Raw genomic sequence first — 24829 nt, 5'->3', positions numbered from 1 at the left:
GGAAAGCTTTTTGCTGAGCCTTTAGCGAAAAGGTTAGTTTCTTTGATAGATACTCATACCGAGAGTTGGTTTTAATCAAAGATGGTCTGCTACTGACATAGATTTTGAAGGATTTTTTTTCTTTTTCCCAGAAATTATCCTAGCCATTTTAAAACTTTTAAAATAGTTCATTTTGAGAATTTTTTTTCAATTCTACCAAAATTTTGTCACAGTACGCATTGAGTACTGTCCTGATGTTCATAAAATTTACTAAAAATCCGAAAGATTGAATGTGCAATCGCTCTTCAATCATCGGTAATCTACTGGCTGCTTAAAACAGTCTGCTAACGTTTTTTTTATTAGTACCCAACCCATCATCACTGTCTGCGGAGGACTACCAGCTGCGGTTTATTAGCTCTTGCGATCAATTTCCGCTGCCATAAAATATTTTGGCACGCTTTTAATGATCACCAATTTTGCTCCAGCCGTCCGAATGATGAAACGCCAAATTATTTATTACACTCTTGTTTATACAATTGTTGACGTTTTATTTCACATTTGAAATGGTTTTTTTTAATCAGAGTTTAGGATTTGATTTAGTTTTGACTTAGCTTTAGCTTTAGCTTAGCTTTAGTTTAGCTTTAGATTAGCTTTAGCTTTAGTTTAGCTTTAGCTTAGCTTTAGCTTAGCTTAGCTTTAGCTTAGCTTTAGCTTAGCTTTAGCTTAGCTTTAGCTTAGCTTTAGCTTAGCTTTAGCTTAGCTTTAGCTTAGCTTTAGCTTAGCTTTAGCTTAGCTTTAGCTTAGCTTTAGCTTAGCTTTAGCTTAGCTTTAGCTTAGCTTTAGCTTAGCTTTAGCTTAGCTTTAGCTTAGCTTTAGCTTAGCTTTAGCTTAGCTTTAGCTTAGCTTTAGCTTAGCTTTAGCTTAGCTTTAGCTTAGCTTTAGCTTAGCTTTAGCTTAGCTTTAGCTTAGCTTTAGCTTAGCTTTAGCTTAGCTTAGCTTTAGCTTAGCTTTAGCTTAGCTTTAGCTTAGCTTTAGCTTAGCTTTAGCTTAGCTTTAGCTTAGCTTTAGGTTAGCTTTAGCTTAGCTTTAGCTTAGCTTTAGCTTAGCTTTAGCTTAGCTTTAGCTTAGCTTTAGCTTAGCTTTAGCTTAGCTTTAGCTTAGCTTTAGCTTAGCTTTAGCTTAGCTTTAGCTTAGCTTTAGCTTAGCTTTAGCTTAGCTTTAGCTTAGCTTTAGCTTAGCTTTAGCTTAGCTTTAGCTTAGCTTTAGCTTAGCTTTAGCTTAGCTTTAGCTTAGCTTTAGCTTAGCTTTAGCTTAGCTTTAGCTTAGCTTTAGCTTAGCTTTAGCTTAGCTTTAGCTTAGCTTTAGCTTAGCTTTAGCTTAGCTTTAGCTTAGCTTTAGCTTAGCTTTAGCTTAGCTTTAGCTTAGCTTTAGCTTAGCTTTAGCTTAGCTTTAGCTTAGCTTTAGCTTAGCTTTAGCTTAGCTTTAGCTTAGCTTTAGCTTAGCTTTAGCTTAGCTTTAGCTTAGCTTTAGCTTAGCTTTAGCTTAGCTTTAGCTTAGCTTTAGCTTAGCTTTAGCTTAGCTTTAGCTTAGCTTTAGCTTAGCTTTAGCTTAGCTTTAGCTTAGCTTTAGCTTAGCTTTAGCTTAGCTTTAGCTTAGCTTTAGCTTAGCTTTAGCTTAGCTTTAGCTTAGCTTTAGCTTAGCTTTAGCTTAGCTTTAGCTTAGCTTTAGCTTAGCTTTAGCTTAGCTTTAGCTTAGCTTTAGCTTAGCTTTAGCTTAGCTTTAGCTTAGCTTTAGCTTAGCTTTAGCTTAGCTTTAGCTTAGCTTTAGCTTAGCTTTAGCTTAGCTTTAGCTTAGCTTCAGTTTCTATTTTTTTATGAATATCCAATAAATACAATAATTTATTCTATATAACGTTCCCAGATGCATTGTTTTTCACATATTTCGTAAGCAACTGCAGCCAAATTTTCTGTTTTCGTTTTGTTTATGTCCATTTTCGCCCACAAATAATCCACAAAAGGTGGAATATGTCTTTCCGCCTCATGGCTATAATTAAGACTTGACCAATTTTCGACGCCTATATAATTTAAGCATCATTTCACGCATTCGTTCTCGGATTGGTATAAACAATAAGCTACGCTGGCTCATGATAATCGCAAGAAGCGGTGCAAACTGCTCTCGGGTGTGAAGTTTTTTTTTTATTCCTTCTCTCCGGATTATCGGACCGGTTTACCAATTATGCGTTATGCATCGGTTTTTTTTTCTTTCTTTGGTACAGACGAAAGCACTTAATTTCGATGCTTTTTACAATATGTTTTCATTTCACTTTTTAAACCGATTCTTGGAAAGTGAAATTTATCATAATTAAAATAATAAAATAAAGAGAAAAGAAAATCACGAATAAATAACATAAATGAGAAACTTTCGAAATCTGGCTCCAGAAAAAGAATTTCGTTTTCGAAATCCAGAAATCAAGTTTATGCAAACTATTAAGGGACCGAAGGTTTTTGGAAATTTTTGAGACTGTAACTCCTTTTAACAATTTATTTCAAAGTATTTTTTAAAGGAAATCGAAAAAAATAGATCCAATGCCAAAAATGTCATTTGAAGATTTGGTCAAACATTGTCCTAAAAAATCTTTGAAACGAAGCTTAAGCTTCAAATCAGTCCGGAGATTTTAACTAATAGAATGAAATCAAATTGAGTTGAGTTAGATTATTGATTTGAAGCTTAACAAGTTTGTCAATTTTTGAAAAAACGTTAATCGATATGCATAATTTTGGACAGCCACAATTGATTCGCTCGCACTTTCACCAATCATTCAGCGATTGCAGTTGAAAATCCTTGCCCGAACTTCGGATGTGAACCGATATCTTTTTTTTTTTTCAATACCGAGCGAAAGCAATTTTCCACCCCGAGTTTAATGCGTTTTTATTCGAAACCTCAAAAATAATCCATAATTGAAAGTGAACGTGTTACGATAGCCGGTTATTGACTCACTTTGTATTTATATGGAGGGGTATCAGCCAAACCCCCTTTCGGAGATGCATTCGTAGAAGAAAAAAAAATCGAAGAAAAACCGCGTGAATCGCGTCCTCTCAAATCTTATTTCGGTTCAAATTTCAACAAATGATGATTATTGCGAGTCAGGTTTTTTTCCCCTCTTCTGATTCTTCAAAACATCAGCAGTAGCAGCAGTACGGCTGTTATTGTTTTTCGCTTTCCGATGTTTCGATTTCAGGGTCTTCCAAAATTGGCCACACATCAGCTGGGGCCATGATAGGAAAGAAATTGTGCTGGCCACCAATATCGAAACTCGACCTGTGATCGGTTACGTATTCTCATAAGTAGATGGATTTATTTTTCTATCGGCGTCTCGCGGTAACAAATCCGACAGTGTTTCGCAAAGCGTAGCAATAATTAAAATAAAAATGTTCCAAGAATCATTGTAAATATTGAAGGAATTTACTAATTAAAACGTGCAGCAATTGCGTATATTAAAAAAAAAGAATTGGAGTACCGTAAGGGAATCATCTTAGGTCCCTTCTTTTCAATGGTTGTATAACATGATTTTTTGCACTAATTTGGGTTGTGGAAAGCTCATCTTTGCCTTGAAATCTTAAAATGCAGTAGATCGAAGATTCTTTAGGAAATTTTCCTCAAAAATTATCTCAATTCTTTGAATTTGAGCAACACTGCCCTCGACCGGTCAATTGTTGTATGTTTTGGACTGTTGTCGTTGTTGTTAGATGGATGGGATGGCATCACATTTGTTGTTGTTTTTCCGCTGCATCGAGTGAGCAATCGAAAGATACAATCGGCGCGCGCGAAAATTGGACCCCAAACATCGTTGAAAATGACGCGGCACAGCACCGGCCGAACAAATTGAATGCATTTCATAAGAAAGTTCGAACGATCATCATCTGCCTGTCTGACTGTCTGTCTGCATGAGCGGATTTTTCGAGTGCGATTAATTGAATAATTTAGATTTTCCGATATGTTTCAAAGGTTGTTTGCTGGCAAATCATTATTACGCTTACGTGTGTTTTCGGCTAGTTGATGCTATGCATCTATTACGTTATTATTATTATTATTATTATTGTGGTTGGATTCGAAAAATACTATTTTTGGTTATTTTATTTTATCGACGATTCAAACCTAACTGATTTCAAAATTTTGAACTAATTATCAATTTTTGTCAATTTGAGTTAGGATACCTCAGCAACTTCAATCGTCTGAATTAAAGCAAAACAACTACTTTCACTTACTACATTCAACTTTTTTAGTATCAGTCTTGAAGAACAATAATATTTCTAGAATTGTGTGCCTTCAAAGTTGAAAAAATCTTCAAATTTTTTTAATTGCTAACAAAAAAGGAAAAATTTCCATATAAATTCACAGATTATTGGCAACAGTGACGACACAGGCGGTACTAATACTAAAGCAAGGCTGCCTCGGCACTACCTCCTTTAAATATTCCTTGGATGGCGGCTTCCTTTTTTATTTTCAAAACTTTAAGGTTTTCTGTAAATCGCATGAAACCTTCACAATATGGTTATTAGGTGAAAGGGCAAAACGAGTAGAAGTCGAATTTCGCTATCTGACGCCATCTTAAAATCCAAGATGGCGGCTTCCTATGAACTTTGAAATGTTGTAAATGACTTAAAATCGCTTGAAACCCCAGCTATATTGGTATTGGGTGAAAGGGCTAAACGGGTGAAGTCAAATTTCGATATCGGACGCCATCTTGAAATTCAAGATAACGGCTTCCACTGAACTTTAAAATTCTGTTAATAATAATGTTGTGAGGGTTTCATGCGATTTTTAGTGAGCGTGACCGTTATCTTGGATTTCAAGATGGCGTCTGATAGCGAAATTCGGTTTCTCTTGGTTTAGCCCTTCACCCAATATCCGTATTGTGGAGATTTCTATTGAGGGAACATCTACAGCATTTCAAAGTTCAACGGAAGCCGCAATCTTCGATTTCAAGATGGCGACAGATAGCCAAATTCGACTTCTAATCGTTGATCTCTTATAACTAATACCAATATTGTGGGGTTTTATGCGGTTATCAGTCATTTACAGTACTTTCAAGTTGAGCGGTAGCCGCCATATTGGATTTCAAGATGGCGTCGGACAACGAAATTCGACTTACAGCTTTGAAAAGAATAGCGAAAACCACCATCTTGGATTAATAATGGCGTCAGATAGCGAAATTCGACTTCTTCTAGTTTAGTCCTTTCACCTAATACACATATTGTGGGAGTTTCATGCGATTTTCAGTGATTAACATTATTTTAAAGTTCAGTGCCGCCATCTTGGATTTCATGATGGTAACCTGTGCTCATTTAGTAATTTCATCCAATACCCATATTGTGTAAATTTAATGTGATTTTCAGTCATTAAAATTATTTTAATGTTCAGCGGAAGCCGCAATTTTGGATTTCAAGGTGGCGTCTGATAGCGAAATTCTATTTCTTCTAGTTTAGCCATTTCATCCAATACCCATATTGTGGGAATTTCATGAGATTTTCAGTCATTTACAGCATTTTAAGGTTTAGCGAAAGCTGCCATCTTGGATTTCAAGATGGCGTCAGACAACGAAATCCGACTTTAACTCATGGTTCATTCCACGGGTCATTCACAACCAATCCCTTTTCATTCAAAAAGTATGTCCTCATTTACTGTACTGATGATTAACAGCTCAAAAATGAGGAACTCATCCTAAGCGTGTAATTTGTTGGCTTGCGAGAAAAACGTCAAATTTTTAGCTTTTTTATGACTCTCATAAAACCATTATAAGAATAATTAGCCATTTGCCATCTGCCCATAATAAAACTATTAAGCACTGAATTGACTAACGCCATGTTGGTTGCAAAATCGAAGGGCACAAAATAACGCCATATTAAAGGATTCACAATGTGAAGTATTTCAAATATTTTTTCAGGCTTATTTCCCATCAATTCCATCATGATTGACTGTCAGATTTGACTTAGCTTTGTAAAAGCTTTAATGATCAAAATTTTTAACCATAATGATTTTATCGAGGGGTAATTTTTTTTGTGACGACACAAAAACGATTATATCGAAAATTTATACGAGAATGGCAGAAATTAAAAAAAAATCACTTTCGAGCGAAAATGGATTCCAATTTCATTTTGATTGTGTTGTAATCTCTATTTAACTATATTATTTAGTTTGTATGTGCTTTGAAGATGGCGTTATGTATTTTTTTTATTTTATAATTGAATGCAGTGTCATCTAGAAGCTGAAACGTGTAAAAAAAAACATTTTAAATGACCCAGCTGGAAGTTATTGAATGTTTTTATTGTGGTGCCTTGGCACTAACTTCTTTAATTATTCCTTAACCTTCTCCCCCATATACTCAGGGTGAGATTTGTGGAAGGATGGCGTACAGCCTGCAAAACAAATTACCACATGTGCTGCACTTCCGGACTTGGCCGGCGTCGTTATTGGTTAATTCGAAAGTAGAAGATTCTCAAAACTGTACAGTGAGGTTGTATTGCTTGTTCCCAGCAATCTTTCGTTTCGTTCATTGTGCAATGTTGATTATCTCGAGCCAATCACGGAGTGCAAATATTGCGCATTGCCCAAGAAGGACCGTAGGTGGACCGTAGTTGATAGCAAGCTCAAGTAGAAAAGCTGCTCACCAGTAAAATAAACAAAATACGGTGGTAAAATCGTGCGCAAAATATTTGGACAGCTAGTGCGCAGATATTGTGAAAAATTTCGTAATGAAGAGAAAAACGCACTCTCTAGAGAGCGCCTCGCAGTTTTTCAGCCAGAAACATTTCGTTGACAAGTATCGCCTTTATTTTACGGAGAAAAACAAAAAATAAAAATGAAAAAAAAATTTCTAGAATTTTGAGAGGCTAACGATTTGTGGAAGCTGCAAATCAGTCAGTGTTTCATAACGATTGACACGATGAATGGTTGAATATACAAAGAAGATTGCCTTCAAATACGACCGTTTTCCTCGCGTAGCACTCCCAAAGTTCATACTCCATTTTGATTTTATCTGGCATCGTGCCATTTCGCAAAAACTGTGGTGGAGTGATAAAAAGTTAAATACATACATACATATGTTGTTTTTGTGCCGATGGAGGACAATCGACTAAATTTGTCACAACTTCGACCAAATTAAAAATTTTGAGTAACTTTGAAGGTTTAAGCTTCGGGAAACAGAAAACGTAATCAACAACAGTCTTGTTTCTGGAAAAAGGTGGTTTATAGTATGGCGCACGTGGTGCCCAAAAATAAAAGTCGAAACTCTTCTTTACTAGACGCTATCTTGAGAACGACTTTGCACATGTAAACATTACATTCGCTTCCCTGAAAATTTCATAAATTTACATCCATGCTTTCAAAAGTTATTCACAAAACAAAGTGTTGCACTTTTTTCGAATACACTGTTTAAAAAATCAGAATATATTAATAGTGTTTTCGTTTATTGGCAGTGACAACCTAGTTACTCACGAGTTTTGCCCTAACTGCTGTTATTATGTTCGGTTATTAATTCAAAAGTCCACTAGTTTTGCCCGAGATTTGAACCTCAAGCAGGCGGTTGCACCCCGTAAAAGTTGTCAGTGTTGGGGGTAAACATAAGGGTGAGTATAGCAACCATATATTTGCATCGTCCCGGGTAACGATTCTGTTCGTTTATTCAGAAAACAGTTTTGCCCTGCGCTAGTGGAGAAAAACGAAAACGGCATAAGATAAGCATAACTTCTTCAATTTAAAACCGATTTTGATTAATATCCACTTGAAATCTTTGTTTATAATTGACATTTACGGTCCATAGCAAGTTAGATTTTTTAAACGTTAATATCGAGTCTCAAACTGTCGAGGAAACAAAATTTTTCTCTCAAAAATGCTTTTTTATTATTTTTTCTATCACATTATAATGTAATTACTATTGATTACTGTTGATCATACGCAAAATATGAAGTTCAGATAATCGATAGCAAATTTATTCACCGTCAATATACAAAAAGAGGTTTAAAATTTATGTTATGCAGTCCAAGATATTTGCATCCGATTTTACATGAAAAATTTAGGTTAGTGGATTAAGTTCACGATTTTTTTTTTAATTTTCTAAACCACTGTATTTTGTAATACCAAAGTTGTTAACTAGAGAATTCGACCTGCATCTAATTCGATATCAAATAAGCATATTTGGCAAGCTTGGCAACTGTTTGGACTTGTTTTATTCCAGATTTCACAGAAACCCAATCTCTTTGGTGAGAAACGCACTTGAAGCGACAGGTCTTCTAATGTCCTTTCCATTATTTGTGACATTTTGAAAATCAGAAAGATCCCTTAAAATTAAAAAAATCTTGTAACACATTATCTGATAATAGATCATCTGGGTCAGTGGTCGGCAACCTTTTGAGTCAGAAGAGCCAAAAACTTAAAATTTTCCAAATTTCAGAGTTTGAAAGAGCCCCTTTGAGATTTTTGGGTTTTTTTAATTAAAAAAAAAAAAATATATATATATATATCAACAGTAAACTTCAGTTTTACGAAAATTACTTCAAATTTCATGTAGAGTTTTTTCTTACTCTTGGATATTTTATCTGAATCTATTTCTGATTACCATTGAATACATGGGTTCTCTATTGGATCGTCAATTCTTTTAACATGGTTTTGATTTTATATTAATTTTAATGCGTTGGCAAATATCAGGTCGAGAAAATTTAAAATCCATATCAATCTTAAATGAATGTTTTGCATAATATTAAAGTGAAAGAGTTGAACATATTATTGTAATTTATAATTTCTTAGGAAAAATAAAGCTTTTTATTTAATTATTTAAAAAAAGTAAAGGGAAATAAATTTTCTTGAAATTTTCAAGCCTCCTTATGGCAGTTCTCCTGAATTAGCTAATCTTTTCCAAAATCTAAAAGTATGTGGCTAAATTCAACTGAAATTAATGTAGCAAAAATTAGAATCTTCATAATCATGGTCCTGAAAAAAGGTTACATATGTCTTTCAATTATTAAAATTTTGGAAATCCATGACATCAAGCGAACGCGTGTTCAGAATATTATGAATCTGTAAAATTCTAAAATCTCATTTTACTTATGTCATTTGTGATATCTTCAGAATTGTGCGTCCAATTAAACGAAGAATGAAATTTAAAACATTGAAGATGATTCATCTATGACTATAGCTTAGATTACTGTAAAAAAAATCGGTAGTTTCACCAGAATAAATTTTACATAATGTGGTTTGAAGCTTGGATTGAAAATTCGTGACAGATAATGTAGAAACAGAAAATTTTAACTGGCAAGAATAGTTCAAGGCTACTTTTGAAGTTTCCAAACAAAAAAAAATAAAATAAATCAACTATAATTACCTCATTCTTAATCAAAAATGAAAATAAAAGTATGTCCGTTTCTAAAACTTCGTTCCAAATTTGTGTGTTTTTGGGAAATCTTGGCTTTAGGCATTACATCTAAAATTTTGAATTTATGAAATTCATGTAATTTAATTAATAAAAAAAACTGCTTGGGAGTTTGAAAATCTATTTAGTTTTCAATAACAAGTATTTAACCTGCGATTGAGTTTTCAAATAAAGTTTGAGAAATGAAATTCTCATTCATTCTCATTGCTGATTCGAGTTTCAAAAGCTGTCCAACTTTGACTTGTGATTTTCAATTTTTGGTTTTGTAATTTTGTACAAATTTTATGCATCTATTTACACTTTCTGAACCGTCATTTATTGAATAAGCTTTCTAGATATTTTTCTGTACATATTCAGACCGGGAAAATCCGGGCATTGGGTTTCTTAATTTCAAACTCAAAACCAGGTAATATGCGAGCCAATCCATCCAAAATCTAGGTGGTATCTTATATATAAAAATGGAGACGTTTTCTTTGTAATACCATCACGTATAAACGGACGGTCGAAATGAAGTGAAATTTGGTATCCGGAGGTCTTTCGGCCCAGAGATGGTTTCTATTATAGTTTCAAGAATCTTTCTTTTTATGGAAAGGGGGCTCCCTTACAAAATCAACTAGAAATGGGACAGAACTCGAAAAACATGAAGACGATTTACATGAAAACTGATTCACGAGCACGACAAAGTTAAAGATGTGTAGATGATTTAAACATTCTTGTTCGGGCGGTGAACAAAGTGCGGGTGGACTGTATAAAATTGGAGTAGCGTGGGCGTCGGATGATCGGATCGGAAAATTCTTCAGTCGGATGCGGGTCGAATTGTTTTTGGTTTCCTTCTAACGTGAAGGACGGTTCCACTTTGAACTAAATAAAACTGGTAATCTAACTCAAACAACTTAACTTTATTAATAAGAGAAACACGAGATTTCGATGTTGATCGTATGCAATTTTTTCTCTAACTGACCGTTATTTTTCACTAGTGTTGCCAGTTATTTTCAACGGTCATTTTGTCGACTTCTTCCGTGCTGGCAGATTGTCAGAAACGGAACAATTATCTAATGATTTATTAGGTAACAAGTAAAACGAAGTTTACCGGGTCAGCTACATAGTTTTTTCATAAGAAGCAAGAGAAAAGATGATGAATTATTTTTACCGAGACACATCAGTGACGTTCAAATCTAACAATTATCTCACAATTTAAAAACTGCATGCAAATTTATTTCGCTAAAACAGGTTAAATATTTGGAGTTTCTTAAAAATTGTGAATAATCCTGGAAAAATCGGGCCTTTTTTCTCGATATCCGTACAGCCGGACCGGACCTGGCATTTCCATTTTTTTTTTAATTCTGATCAAGCCTGGAATGCTATTGAGGTATCCGTATTTTTTTTATCATTATTTTACTTGAAACGACTCATACGTGATATCTGTATTCAAATAAATTAAAATTACCGTTTTCAATTCAGATAAATGGTTTTTCCAAAATGTTGATGTTGTTATGCGTCAAAGTTGTAAATATTTTTCAAAATGGTTGATCAGTTCTAATACTGTTTTGCAAATTTAAACTGAGCAATTTTCATAAGGGGCCGTTCAGATACCACGTGGACAGAAAAATGAGATGTTTTAACCCCTTCCTCCCCCTCCGTGGACAAGCGTGGACATTTGCCAAACCCCTACCCCCCTCCCCGGATGTCGGATGTCCACGTGGACAGATTTGAAATAGTTTTTTTTTTAAATACCATTAATTTGACAGTTAGAAAACACCACTTTTTGCCTTTGTGTTATTGACATGGCTGATTTTGAAAAAAAAACTGAATAATTATTTCCTGATATAAAATAATTTTAAAAATTTTAAATTTCTAATTTATCATTTATCAATTGTAGCTACTAATTGTTGAAACTTAAATTGGAAAGCTTTGCAATTTGAAGATTTTGATTTAAACATCTTAAGATTTATTCACCTTTAAAAAATATTTTGAGAGTAAGTATGTCCACGTGGACATGACCCAAACCCCTATTCCCCTCTTCGTGGACAAGCGTGGACATTTCCATACCCCCTCCCCCCCTTAAGTTGTCCACGTGGTATGTGGACGGCCCCTAAAGGGCCCAAAAATGATTACGAGAGTTTAAAATAAAAAAAAGTGATGAAGGTAACTTTGTTTGATAACAAAACAGAGGCTGTGCTTTATTAAATGAAAAACTTTTATTTTCCTCTTAACTTTCCTCTTAACTATAGCCTACAGTTTGATTCATTCAAAACCATACACACGATTTAGAAATAAATAAATTGATTTAAGCTTTTGTTGTTTTAAAACAACAATTATACTTTGCATTAATGGTTAATGAAAAATTTAAACTTCAATAATTGTAAAATTAAACTTCAAAAAATGCTATTTTGCCATTTGGTTCTTTCCGATTGTTTCAACAACGGGTGAAATGAAAATTCTCTCCTGGACCTATGTAAATCTGTGTGCCAGGTCACAAGACGCAGTAATCGCTTTTGCATGATTTATTCAAAAATATATTTAATATTAGAGCAGTGAGCTAAAGAGCCACAGCTTTACATCAAAAGAGCCGCAGGTTGCCGACCTATGATCTGGGTGAAAATAATCGACTGAAAAACATGAGGGGCATTAAAATGAAGAAGTAGAAGAAAATTGAAATAATCTCTCTTGTTTTTTTTCTTTAAAAACTCAATTGAATATTTGACCGAATATTTGGCCAAATAGTTGAAAAGGTCAATATTCGGTATCACTCTATAATATTTACATTCCACTGCACTGGTTTGACGTGCTCCAAGATCGCTTAACTGAATCAGAATTTTGCTGTAATGCTAAGAGAGACTCTTGAATGAAGTATAATCTCATATAAGCTATGAAAAATACAGCTTATTTAAAAAAAAAGAGACGTATTTGAAAGATTTTCTGTGTTGAATGAATTCACATTGCGGCTAAAATTTGATTTTTTCCAGTGTGAGTCAGTGAATTCTGTAAAATTTTTCAAAAAAAAAAGGCGGGATATTTTGAGTAAAAAGTGGGACAGCAGAACATATCCCGCTTTTGCGGGACGGATGGCAACCCTATGCTTACCTTAAGAGGAATGCTCCAGATAGGTTCAAATTAGTTTTCGCGGATAAATTTGCCACAAAGTTGATGATTTGGCAAGCAATTCAAATATTTGACAATTTCAAATTGAGCTGTTGCAAGAATTCGAAAGTTTTATCACTGGAGCAAACATGTATGAACAAGAACGAGGCTTTTGATGTTTTTGAATAAAGTTTTATTTAATCCATCAAACTGCCCTCAGTTTTGTCCCATTCGAAAGATATTGGGCAATGGTCAATCGTATATTGAAAGAGGGTGTTTAAACAATCAAACCATCATCTGATATATGGTAAAGTGGTAGCAAAAATGTCCGATACGGTTGATGTTACCACTGTGCAGAAATTGATGGGGGGTTTTCGACGAAAAGTTCTTAAATTCATCGAAGCAGCAAAAATTGTTTTGTATTTTTCTCCAGAAGTTCAATAAAAACCCTATTAAAACATATTTCTACCAATTTTATAATTTCCTTGTTGATAAAACGGAAATGGTTTGCGACCTCATTCTAAGTGGTGCAAGCCTTACAAGATTTTCTATTAGAAGAAATATTTTCAAAATTTTAGTCACCGATTTTAGTTTTTTTATATCTTGATTGGGGAATCTTAATCCCAACTTCGAGTTCTAACTGAACAACTGTACGATTAGTAGAGGAGCGAACTCAATTCTAGGCGAGGGATTTCATTCAAAATATTTTATATTATAAATGGCTGTTATTATTGTTTGTTAAAGTTAATCCCGAGCAGACTTTTATGGCAAAATTATAGCAAATTTTGCTATCACGCCCTGAGAGCCTAATGTGCTTTCATTATACTTGACATAAGGTGGTACACAGCAAAAATGAGAGCATAAATTTTCATACTTGGTTAGCAAAGTGATGCCTTATTTTGCTAAAACTGAGACCCTAACTACACCTCGATTTTCGAGAGCTTGGAAAGCATAATGAGGCCAATTTAAGGCTTCACATAATTTTTGGCATTATCAAAATTTGAAATCAATATGCTCTCAAAACAAGGTTGTAATATAAACAAAATACTACATTGCTATATATTTTTGAATACATTCCTTTTATTTGGCTGTGTACCAACTCTTGCCATCCATAATTTGAGCAAATTTGCATGTCAAGACGTGATAGCAAAAGTGGCTATAATTTTGCCGTAGAGGTATAATCGGGTTCAAATTTTTAAACTTTAGTTATGTTTTTTTCGATTTTTTTAGAGTATCGAATTTTTAACGCCTTTGGGTAGACAATGTTTTAATCTTCGAGAAAGAAAATATTATAATCCGAAAAAAACATTGCATACGAAAAGGCGCTTTAATTTTTCTTGGAGTTTGGTCAAGCAAACAAGGCCTCAACATGATTTCAAAGATACTTACAATAATATCGCCCTGAACTTATGTATGGTATTAAATTGTGCTGGGAGTGAAAATTAAACAATTCTTTGATTCTGATGTATACGAACCTGGTTTACATTGGAGTGTTTCACACGATCCACGAATCCTTCACGTTACCATTTCGAAAAAATTTACAGTCGCAGTCATAGTTGTGATTTTCCCCTGAGTCTTTAGATCATCATTTCGTGTTGGCTTCAACTGCATTTGCCGTAGTTTATGAAGTAAGAATTTTGCCTGCACTTTTCCTGGGTTGCGCTTCAGTACATCACACTTTGTTAGTCCACGGAGCGCCATTATCGAAGTTTTAATATGAACCTCCAGATTAAAAAGCCTTTTTTCGGATCCAGAAGTAATTTGGCTTCGCTTTCAGCGATGAAAAAGCACGATTTATCACACCATTAACGGCTGCAAATTGAAAGCACATAAGTTTGAGATGATCAAAATATTCAATTGTGTAAACTTACCGTCATGTTTTCAAAACAGTCACGGTAGCGCGATTTGCAGCTTCCCTTCCGTTGATAAGAAGTTGTCTACCGATCCTTCAGTTTTTTAGCGCCCACGGAAGCGGGTTGTCCACCATGACTAGCCGAAAGAGTCGGAAGGCACACCAAAAAGGAGGAAATCACATCAGTTTCACGATTTTCGAGATTTGTTTTGATACACTTTTTACTTTTGGTATAGGGTAAGTGAGCCCTATTTTGGCATGGTCCTTTTCTTGGCATGCCAACATGTCTTTTCATGTTTTTCAGGTCCAAATTGAGCTTAAAAAATTTTGAATATATTTTCATTGCGAAGAGAATAATTTGTTTCAAATCTGTGCATACCGAATTTTTTGATTGTTTGTACTTTAATAAAGAAGGTAATTTTTTTCGATCTGCATCCGAGGAAATTATGTTGGAAATCACCGTATGAAAATCAGATGAACTCACCTTTCTAGTGCAACTGTTAAATTCACATGCGCTTTCAAACGCGGACATTCATTTGAAAAATTTGCAATAAATACTCATGCTTACAGTTAAACTCGGCAAAAAATCAAAAAATACTAGAAAGACTAAAGAGTGAATATTTATTTAGGTTTTGAATAAAAATTTTAAACTAATTTTGTTCCTTTTCTTGGCATGCAACTTCAATCGAAATACACCACCAGTGTTGGAAGCTGAAAAAATACATGTTCATTAAAGAGGTATTTTTGGGCTGATGTTTTCTTTAAAACTCCATTCAAAACTACGCACAAATGTTTTCATTCTAATTGGGTTGTATGATAAAACCGTTGCTATCAACTTAAGCTTCGAAATAAGTTGGAGAACATAAGTGATTCGACTAACTAAAAGTCATATCCAAGCATTTTATATGCCAAAATCGCTATTTGGGAACCATGAATCGAAGATACATTGGTATGCGTGCGAACAACATTTGTATTGCAGCTGCCGAGCAAAAGCCACGTGGTCTCCTACAGAACACAGTGGTTCGAAATATTAAAAAAAACTAAGTTAAATTAAGCATCTCACAAGACTTAAGATGTTTTTCTTATCTAAAAATTGTTAGATCGATGGCAATTTTGACTTTAGTATATAAAATACATAATTAATTGAGTTTTGGAATCGTTTTCTATTGCTTGGGAACCATATACCTATTTAGAAGTTATTGTTTTGAATTTTGTTCTAATTTTTTTCATGGAAACAGAAGTTGGAAGTTCAGGAAAATATCGTTTGCTTTCCAATTATTCCTTAAAATATTTGATGTGAGTCGAATTAAAAAAACTGTTTTAGCAAGGTTTACATTCTAACATCTATTTGGCGTGTCAAACCACTGCGCAACACCCGGGCATTCGAGGTGGCTCTTGCTAGAAGCTCATAATCTCAGCTAACAAATTCAAAAGGGCAAAATTTTTAAATACCATTCAAGGAATTTTTCAATTTTTTACTTTATGAAGCCGAACACCACAATATGAAGACAGTTTTTTGGTAGTGAAAATAACCGTATGTGTCGCAATTGCATTGCGGAATTTCTGGACTTCCGACTTTTTGAAATGAAAGCTTATTTTGTGCTTTCCTTCCAACCAAATTTCATCAATGTTTTCGAAAGCCTTTTTGTTGTATGAGTGAAGCCCGGTGTTCCATCGTCGCATAGAACTTTACGCTCAGCTGACGTCATTCTGTCAATGGCCTTATATTCAGAATAGCCAACGATTCTGTTAACTGTCAATTGAGCATTGTTGGTAAAGATCTATTGCACATTGCTGGTGGCCAAGAATCGGATCATCGAAACGGCAAACAATTGGTACGGCGGCCAAGTAATTGGAGCACCGCAGTGAGTACTTTGCATGCATTTTACTCAAATTAATGAAAGTTCCATAGAGAAAACATATTTTTGTTGAACTTTAAGCCAGTTAGCAAGTAAATTCTTCAAAGGATGTTATATGGTGCACTCAACAGGAAGGTAGGAATGTCGAAAAAAAGGGTCAACCATGCCTTAGGTGCCAAGGTCGGGTACATTTACCCTACACTGTGTTAAATCGCATACCTAGTTGTTCTTGAAAACTCCAAGGAATTTATAGTAAATTTTTGAAGTAAATATAGGAAATATCGTGCATAAAGCTTATTTTCAGTCATGATTTGTGATTCATTACTGTTAAAATGCACTCGAACTACCTAATGAACGAAATATAAATATAAATTCATTGTTATTCCCTTTACTTGAATGATTTAGTTTGTACTCTAACAGAGGAACCATCCTGAAAATCTGTGTACCTGGAACCTCTGGTAAGCTAGTACAACGATTATTACTAAACTTGAGGGAGTCTAGAACGCATGCAAGCATCAAAGTCATTGATATTTGGTTCTTCTCTGTACACGCTCTTTTTTTAAACTCAAAATTAAGTAGTTTTGGTTCAAAACAGCACTTCAGTGGCATCCCTCAACTTTGAGTTTGTCTGGGCAATAGCAAAACTAAGTTCTGATAGGCATACTCAATACTAAGTTCGGAAGCCGAACTCGAATTTATCCTTTTTTTTAGGGTAGCTTATTTTCAGAGAATTAAAGGATGATTGAAATTTGTTGCACCCGGATGTTGCTGTTCCGGTACATTGCATTGCAATTACAGAGCGGTGGAAAGTTTTGCACTCCCGGTCAAAGAAAACTTCCGGATGTTACTTCCTACGGGAAGTAAACAACATCCGGAAGTTTCCGGACATTCCAAGCCGCTCACCGTATGATGACAATGACGGACAGAATTTTACGCTGACACGGTGAACATGCATTCCATTATGAAGTTCCTTCATAGTCTTCCGGTAATTGTTCCGGAACGACCAAATTTTGCGACGAGATCGTTGGTTGCTGTTCCGGTTCGAACTGAACTCGCTAAGTGTTTTTAGTCCAACGAAGAGAGCTCAATTTTTAGTTCATATGGTTGAACTCAGCTTTGCTCCCTCGCCGAAGGAAAAAAAAGGGATCAATTTTGAGTTCGCAGTTCGAACTCCGTTTTGAACCATCGCAAGGAGAAAAAAGGGTACTTAACTATAAGTTCATAGAATCGAACTATGTTTTGAACCTCAGTCGTTCTTAATTTTGAGTTTAAATAAAGGAGCGTGTATACTGAACGCCTGAAACTATTGAAATAAAAAAAACGGAATTGCTCCAAAAATTGTAAATTTGTTTAAAGTGGCCTATTTATATCAGATTTAAAGGATGAATAATTGCTCGGTATCATTAAAACGTCATGAATTTACCCGAAATTGGACAAGTGTGGAAAAGCTTGATGCGTTCGTATCTGGAGATGGATGTGGGTTGTAATTCCCTTCTCAGTGCAGGTTTTTTGACTGGAGGGAAGGAACTCGTTTTCGGACCGAAACTGCAATACCGGAGCCATCGATCCCAGAGTAAAGGATGTTATTTTTACTGAGGAGTGAACGATGTTTAGGAATCCGTATTTCAAAACGGTGAGTGGTTTTTAGATATTCTCTGGTTTTGAAGAAATTTAATTGGTATTTTTCTTCTTTTTAACCCCTATTTTTTATGCTGATTAATCTACCTAACAAGGTTGGTATTTTGCATTCTTGTTTGTATGTATTTTCAAAATACTTAGGATACTTACCTTGCTATCGAATGAAATTTAGCAGCGTATTATGCTTTCAGCTTGCTGTGGATACCTTATTTTGGTTTAAGCTTGCCATTAAATCAAAGTTATCTATGCCTCAATAATGCCTTGCTTTGCTATCAAAGAAAATATAATGCCAAAAGGTGCTATCATTTAGCTTTCGACACCTTATTTTGCTCTCAGCTAGCTTTCGATTCAGGCATCAAAGTCTGCTCGGGATTATTTCTCTAATGGTCACGCATCGAGAACTCATATTTAATGAAAAGCATTATCATAAAAGCATTAAAGACAAAATGTATAATTCGTTTTGAGCTAACTCAAAGAAAAGTTCAAGTTATGGATTATTTTTTTAAATTTAAATGTCGGTTTCTTAACCTCTGATTTTTGGTTCAGAAATAAAATACCAAAACCTCGTTTCCTCATTTTAATGTTTTTACGCGTGAGAAAATATTAGGTATTTTCGTCGATACCTGATGATATCAACCCTGATACATTTTTCTCTCTCTTGAAGTTCACTGCCACATGTTAACCGCTAGTTAAAACATCAGAGCAAAAAAAAAAACCTAGAGGTGTAAAATATGTTACATATCAAACACAAGAACCAATTGTTTATCTAATTTTAGTCGCCAGTCAGAAACAGAAGCAGAAGAATCCAATATATTTGCTCTGAAACTTGTTGTGACGTTGTGGTTGCCGTCGTTCTCTAAATGATCTCAGTATGAATCTTGATCTCGTTCGCGTTGGGGAGAAATATCGAGCAAGATGATGCCGCTGATGATATGCAGCAGCAGCAGCAGCATGAATAAGCTCGACCAATTTAGACGCACCACACAATCACAAGATCGTGACATTCGCCCGAAGGAATGCATCAGAATAATTGAGTTCAGACTTTCAATAGGTTAAGTTGAAGAGTGGGGAGAGCGTAAAAATGCATCCGCGCACACACGTGTTTGTCGTTTAATTCTTGGGGTAAAGAACGTCTAACGGTGTTGTTGGATGCTTTGTATCAAATTTGAGAATGACCATTTACAATTTGAAAACAACCTTAGAAGAATTTAGAGAGATTCACTATCCAAAACCCGAGTGTTTGTTCGAAATCTGTTTGAGAATTCAGATTTATGATTAAGAAAAATAATTGTATATAAGAACACTAGTTCAAATTTTACACATAAATGGTATTATAAAAGTTTCCTATTTTCCATTTCAGGTGTCCAAAAAATTATGGTCCCAGGCACGTCGGTCAAATCAAGCAAAGAAGCGCTCCGATTGACGCGTATTTATCCGGGAATCATCTACTCGACGGCGGGAATTCATCCGCACGATTCCAAATCGATCCTGGAGGAGCCGAGCACGTGGCACGAGTTCGAGGTGATTGCCGGGGCACCGGAATGTGTTGCCATTGGGCCCTGTGGACTGGATTATCAGCGCGATTTTAGCGAACCCTGCACCCAGAAGGATATCTTCGAGCGGCAGCTGAAGCTGGCCTGCGCCCTGCAGAAACCGATTCTGATCCACGAACGATCTGCCCAGGACGATGTGCTGGAAATACTTTCGAAGTGAGTGGAAGTTTTAAGCTCGAATTTTAAAATTAATTTGATGTTCAGAATTTAGCTCAGTATTTGTAAAGAAAACAGATGGTAACAGTTTCGACCTACATTGCAAAAATCAAAAGAAAAAAAAAGAGATTAATGACTCACCATCGTTCCGCCAGACTGAACTTCGAATGAAATCTCACAGCTCATTAAAGCTGATAACCTAATCCAAAATGTGACCAGTCAAATTAGATAAGGCTTAACGATGATGATAATGAGTGTAATAATTGTATTATGAATGGAGCTCATTTTAACCTAGGCCAGAATAATGATGTTTTAGCTAATTGAGTATGTATTCGCACATCACATTAACCATATCGAATTTTGTTACAGATTTCAACCTACACCGCAGATCGTAATCAGAGGTTTCATGGGTACAACGGAAGAAGCGCTCAAATATCTACAGCGAGATTACTATATATCACTGACCGGGTATCTGTGCAAGGTAAGCATATCGTATTCAGCTTTAATGATTCATTGTTTCAACTTCTAATTGAATGATGGAATTTAGGGTTTTAAATCTTAAATTTTGGGTGCAGATCCAAATTCAGATTCTATGTAGATTTAAAAATCTCAATTCGAGATCCAGATTTCATAATTCAATTTAGAAGTTCAGGTATCGATTCAGACTTTTGACCAGATGTCAGATTCAAACTTTAAATGAAGATTTTAGTTTGCAAAACCATATTTCAGATTGCAGTTTTCAAATTCAGATTTTAGATTTTATTGCATGTTTGATTTCTGATTTTAAGATTTTAAATTAAATTTTAAAGTAAGATTTCGAATCAAAGTTCAGATTACGATGCCACATTTCCAGTTCTCTATTTCAGATTTAAAACTCAAGTTCAGAAATTTTTTCAGGTTTCGGATCCAGACAACAGATTCAAAATCATTTTCTGATTTCAAATAAGATAGAAAATTCATCGTTAAGATTAGATTGGAATTTGAGATTTTTTATTGCAGATTCAGAATAAGATCCACAATTAAAGAGGTCAGATTGAGATAAAAATTTTAGAGATCGAATTTCAGATTTAAATTTTAGGGTTCCGATTTTAGATGTCATATCAAAATCTAGATTCATGTTGCAGTATCAAATTCAATTTGAAAAACACAGATGTAAGATTACAGAACTTAAAATTCAAATTGAAATTCGTATATCTGATTCAGATTCAGATTTGTATTACGATTGTTCGATCTTTCGGAAAAGATCGATTCAGCGGAATGCTTTCAGGATCGATCCATCCATCCAAAAAATCGAAGCAAAGGGAACAATCTCTGCAAAATCGATCTTTTAAATTTGTGTGAGTGGTGCTGCCTTTGAGCTTCTTTATGCTGACGTAGAAAGTGAAAAACGACAGAAAAGCTCATACATTTGAATATTTTTTCTTGTTTCGATTATAGTCGTTTTAACATCTTTATGTCATTCGCGACTCATATCACCGATGAAGTTGGCGGACAAGTCATTGAAAAACTTATCCGGTACAACTGTGATCGATGTTTACTCTTGGGCTCGAACTCACGGACATCGACTCAGAAAGCAACTGATTTGCCAACTGAGCTATATCACAAGCCCCCAGATACATTTGAATATCAAATGTTTGAGCATTACAAAAATATCAGTTTTCAAATTCAACATCAGAATGTTTACCTATTCATAACTTGGTTGAGTGTTTATGAAAGATCAAAAATTTCCCCAAACGACATACTTTCAAATTCAAATTATAAGCGCATTAGATAAGAATAAGACTAGATATTGTAATTTGACTGAATAAAACAACCATTTTATGTTTTTTTTTCTGTAGGGGAGAGCCCACTGCGACCAGTAGTTGATCTATGTGGTCAGTGGTCATATGCTGTCAGGTTCACCTGCACTATTGATTGAGTGACTCTTGATTGCTGACTAAGCATTTCATCCCCATCGGGTATGATATCAAAGATGTATGATATAACCTTCTTAGGGCTGGATATGCAACCATATGTCTTGTGGGCTTATTAACTTTGCCCCAAGTACACGCTCTCTCCTATTTAGAAGGGCGCAGCAGTTGCATAGAAGATGCACTGCAGTTTCTTTTTCGAACCCTCAGAACCGACAGTCATCGTTTTGAATTATGTTTATCTTTTTGAGATGCTGTTTTGTTGGACAATGTCCGGTCAAGAGACCTGTGTAAGTACTTAATTCGTGCTTACTTAAGTTCAGCATGTTTTTTGAGAGTCGTGCGCTTGGTTCAATGAATCTTTTTGCCTGAGTTGCTGCCTCCGCTGTTTTCCAGTTGGAAACAATAGTGGTGCTTTCCCAGTTCTTGAGCTCCATAGTCAAGGCAACAGTCCCTGAGATCCTTCCCTAGCTAGTTGGTCTGCTTCTTCGTTCCCTAGGATACCGCAGTGGCCTGGTACCCAGAATAAAGATACTCTGTTCCTTATGGCCAGGTTTCTTAGTGCAACTATACACTCCCAAACTAGTTTGGAGTACCATGTGAACGTACTTAGTGCTCGGAGAGCAGCCTGGCTGTCAGAGAACATGCAGATACTTGTGTACCTGTATCTCCTTTTCAAACAGCCTAAAGTGCATTCTTGAATTGCTTGAATTTCAGCTTGGAATACTGTTGGCCAGTTTCCCATAGGAATTGAGATCCTGAGTCTAGGTCCGAAAACCCCTGCCCCAGTTCTATTATCCATTTTTGACCCCATCAGTGAAGAATAGGATCGATCTGGGAGGAATCGCAGGTCCATCTGACTCCCACACGTCCCTATCATTGATAGTTACATTGTATGGTATGTCTAGGTTGAAAATGGGCTCCATTCAGTCATGATTTTTCACAATAAGTGAGTTTAATTTAAATTTCTTTAGGATTTTGAGGTGTCCCGTAAGATCTCCTTCATAGAGAGTTTTGTGTTTGGAGAGGCTCAAGGCACTACGTCCTGCCTCTAACTCAATGAATTGATGTAGAGGCAGAATATTTAGTAGTGCATTTAGAGCCTCATTCGGTGTGCTTCGCTTTGCCCCAGTTTTAGCTAGCGTTGCTAGTCTTTGAAAGCTTCGCTAGTTTTTCCTGGGCCGTGATTTGCATAGTTTTGGTCCACCATACGTATACTAAGGAGGCATAACAGATTTGGGTCTTATAATAGCTGCAAAATTCAGTAGATAATTTTCGGCTGTAGTCCCCATTTTTTCCCTACTCCTTTAAGGCAGACCCATAGAGCTGTTGTAGCCTTAGCGATTACATGCTCTATCTGTGGGTTCCATGATAGTTTTGAGTCTAGTACTATGCCTAAGTATTTCACTTGTGATTCGAGGTTTAACACTTCCCCATCTAATGTAAGAGGTTTTAGTGTAATTTTTCGTCTCATAGTGAAGGCTATCACCAGTAGTTTTGGAAGGGTTTATATTCAGTCCCTCTCCCCTGCACCAAAATAGTGCATAGTTGAGTGCAGTTTGCATTCTTTTAGACAACACATTCTCATGTTTTCCCCGAACTATAATAACTCCGTCGTCTGCAAAGCCAATAACTTCGAATCCCATGGATACACGTTTGTTTAGGAGGTCGTCCACTGTCAAGGACCACAACAACGGTGATAGAACCCCGCCTTGGGGACATCCCTTCGTTGGTGTGCCTTTGATTGTAAGTCCTCCCAAGCTTTTTTTTATTTGTTTTAAAAACGAACACACACGTATAGGATCTCAGTAAAACTTCATGTTTCTTTGAAGAGATCGAAAGTTCTACTTAAGACTAAAGCGTACAGGATATAATGACTAGCATTTTACTTAAACTAACACCACCAGCCCACAGAAAGAGTACTATGTATGCCGTGACCGAGACTCGATCTCATGACCTCTGGCTTAGAAGACTGAAACGCTATCCTCTAGGCCACGGTCGGCGGCTTGCATAAATGGTTCAGTTTATTAGCATGGCACTAGTCCAGTTAACAATTGCCGAGTGGCACCCTCGTCTTTTCATAGCTGTTTCGATTGAATTGGGAGATGCGTTGTTGAATGCCCCTTCAATGTCTGAAAAAGAAGCGATTTCTTTTGCCTCTAGAGTCTTTTCTAGTTTTTGTGTAAGGGTATGTAAGGCCGTAACCGTGGACATACCTTTTTTGTAAGCGAACTGGAAGTTGTTTAGCTTACTTAAGCAGCGATTTAATATACTCGTCAAGTATCTTCTCCATTATTTTCAAAATAATGAACGTTAGACTAATAGCAAACACATTATAATCAACATTGGTAACTTTCAGCATGCTTCATATACTTCAGCAAGGACATGTATATCAGCACCACCTCCAGGAGAAAGTTCTTACTAGAAGGAAATTTCAAGCATTGAGGTACTGAGGAAACTCTTAACATTCTTTCCATCAACCGTGGGTTCGCGTCTTAACTACAAAAGTTCGTGTTTGAACTTGCATTTCTATGACCACGCAGAAAATTTTGTTAATGTTTTATTTTCAACATAAGAATTTCAGCCTACTCCAACTTTTCTTCGTGTAGCAAAGTATGTTGCTATGGTTCTCAATTTGTGTTGTTTTCTGCCGAATGAAAAAAAAGGTCCCGACTGACGGAGTATGCTAATAAATCTACAATTTGAGATTCTAATGTCATTTGAATTGGAACAATCATTGATGGAAATTTCACTGTTTGGACAGTACTGAATATTTCATAAAAGAAATCATAAGAAGGCAACAATTTACTAAGACAATTGATCTTAAAATCTTCTCTAAAATATTATTTAGATTTATTGATGACCACATCATCATTATTATTATTATTATCTGGAGCACGTTTGGTAAATGGAAATCAGCATTTCTCTAAATGAATAAATTGGTGAAGGAAAAAATCCTCCGTGTAGAATTAGCTCTTTTCAATACTTTTCATTTAGGCACATCTGATTTTTCGAAAACTCCAAAACATGTTGAACCGATGAATAAAAATCATATTTTGAGTATAAAATTTATTAACGAAGTCAACTTACTTATCATGAAAGATATTATGAAAAAAAAGTAGGCCAGCGGCTTTGGCGTAGTGGTTAGAGTTCAAGTCATCTACGCTAAAGTTCATGAGATCGAATCCCGGTCATGGCATACATAGTGCACTTTCTGTGGTCTGGTGGTTTTAGCATTTGTAAGATGCTAGCCATCATAACTTCGAAAAATGTACGCTTAGAGTTAAGGAAAGAAGATCTCTTCAAAGAAACATCAAGTTTCACTGAGATCCTATGTGTGTGTGATCGTTTTAAAAAAAAAAAAAAGATATACTTGT

At 35.5% G+C, this 24829-nt stretch overlaps 2 protein-coding genes across 3 annotated transcripts in view; one reads left to right on the top strand and one right to left on the bottom strand.

Annotated features, from left to right (window-relative positions):
- Positions 1 to 14481, bottom strand: part of LOC129755736 (uncharacterized) — a 52995-nt gene extending 38514 nt beyond the window's left edge. The window contains exons 1-2 of the mRNA XM_055752360.1: positions 14356 to 14481; positions 13960 to 14296 (exon numbers count right to left, since the gene is read on the bottom strand). The gene's annotated coding sequence lies outside the window, so the exon portion shown is untranslated. The remainder of the gene's footprint in view (positions 1 to 13959; positions 14297 to 14355) is intronic.
- LOC129755737 (3'-5' ssDNA/RNA exonuclease TatD-like) overlaps positions 1 to 24829 on the top strand; it is a 64395-nt gene that overhangs the window by 31288 nt on the left and 8278 nt on the right. The window contains exons 1-3 of one of the 2 annotated variants that reach the window (XM_055752363.1): positions 19020 to 19123; positions 19194 to 19542; positions 19912 to 20023. In XM_055752363.1, the coding sequence (XP_055608338.1) occupies positions 19105 to 19123; positions 19194 to 19542; positions 19912 to 20023 (480 nt within the window). In that variant the 5' untranslated portion in view covers positions 19020 to 19104. Of the gene's footprint in view, positions 1 to 19019; positions 19124 to 19193; positions 19543 to 19911; positions 20024 to 24829 lie in introns of those variants that run through there. The other variant, XM_055752362.1, reaches the window with a different exon arrangement.

This window comes from Uranotaenia lowii, chromosome 3 (assembly GCF_029784155.1).
Source record: "Uranotaenia lowii strain MFRU-FL chromosome 3, ASM2978415v1, whole genome shotgun sequence".
NCBI lineage: Eukaryota > Metazoa > Arthropoda > Insecta > Diptera > Culicidae > Uranotaenia > Uranotaenia lowii.
This window is presented reverse-complemented; position numbering and strand designations above follow the sequence as displayed.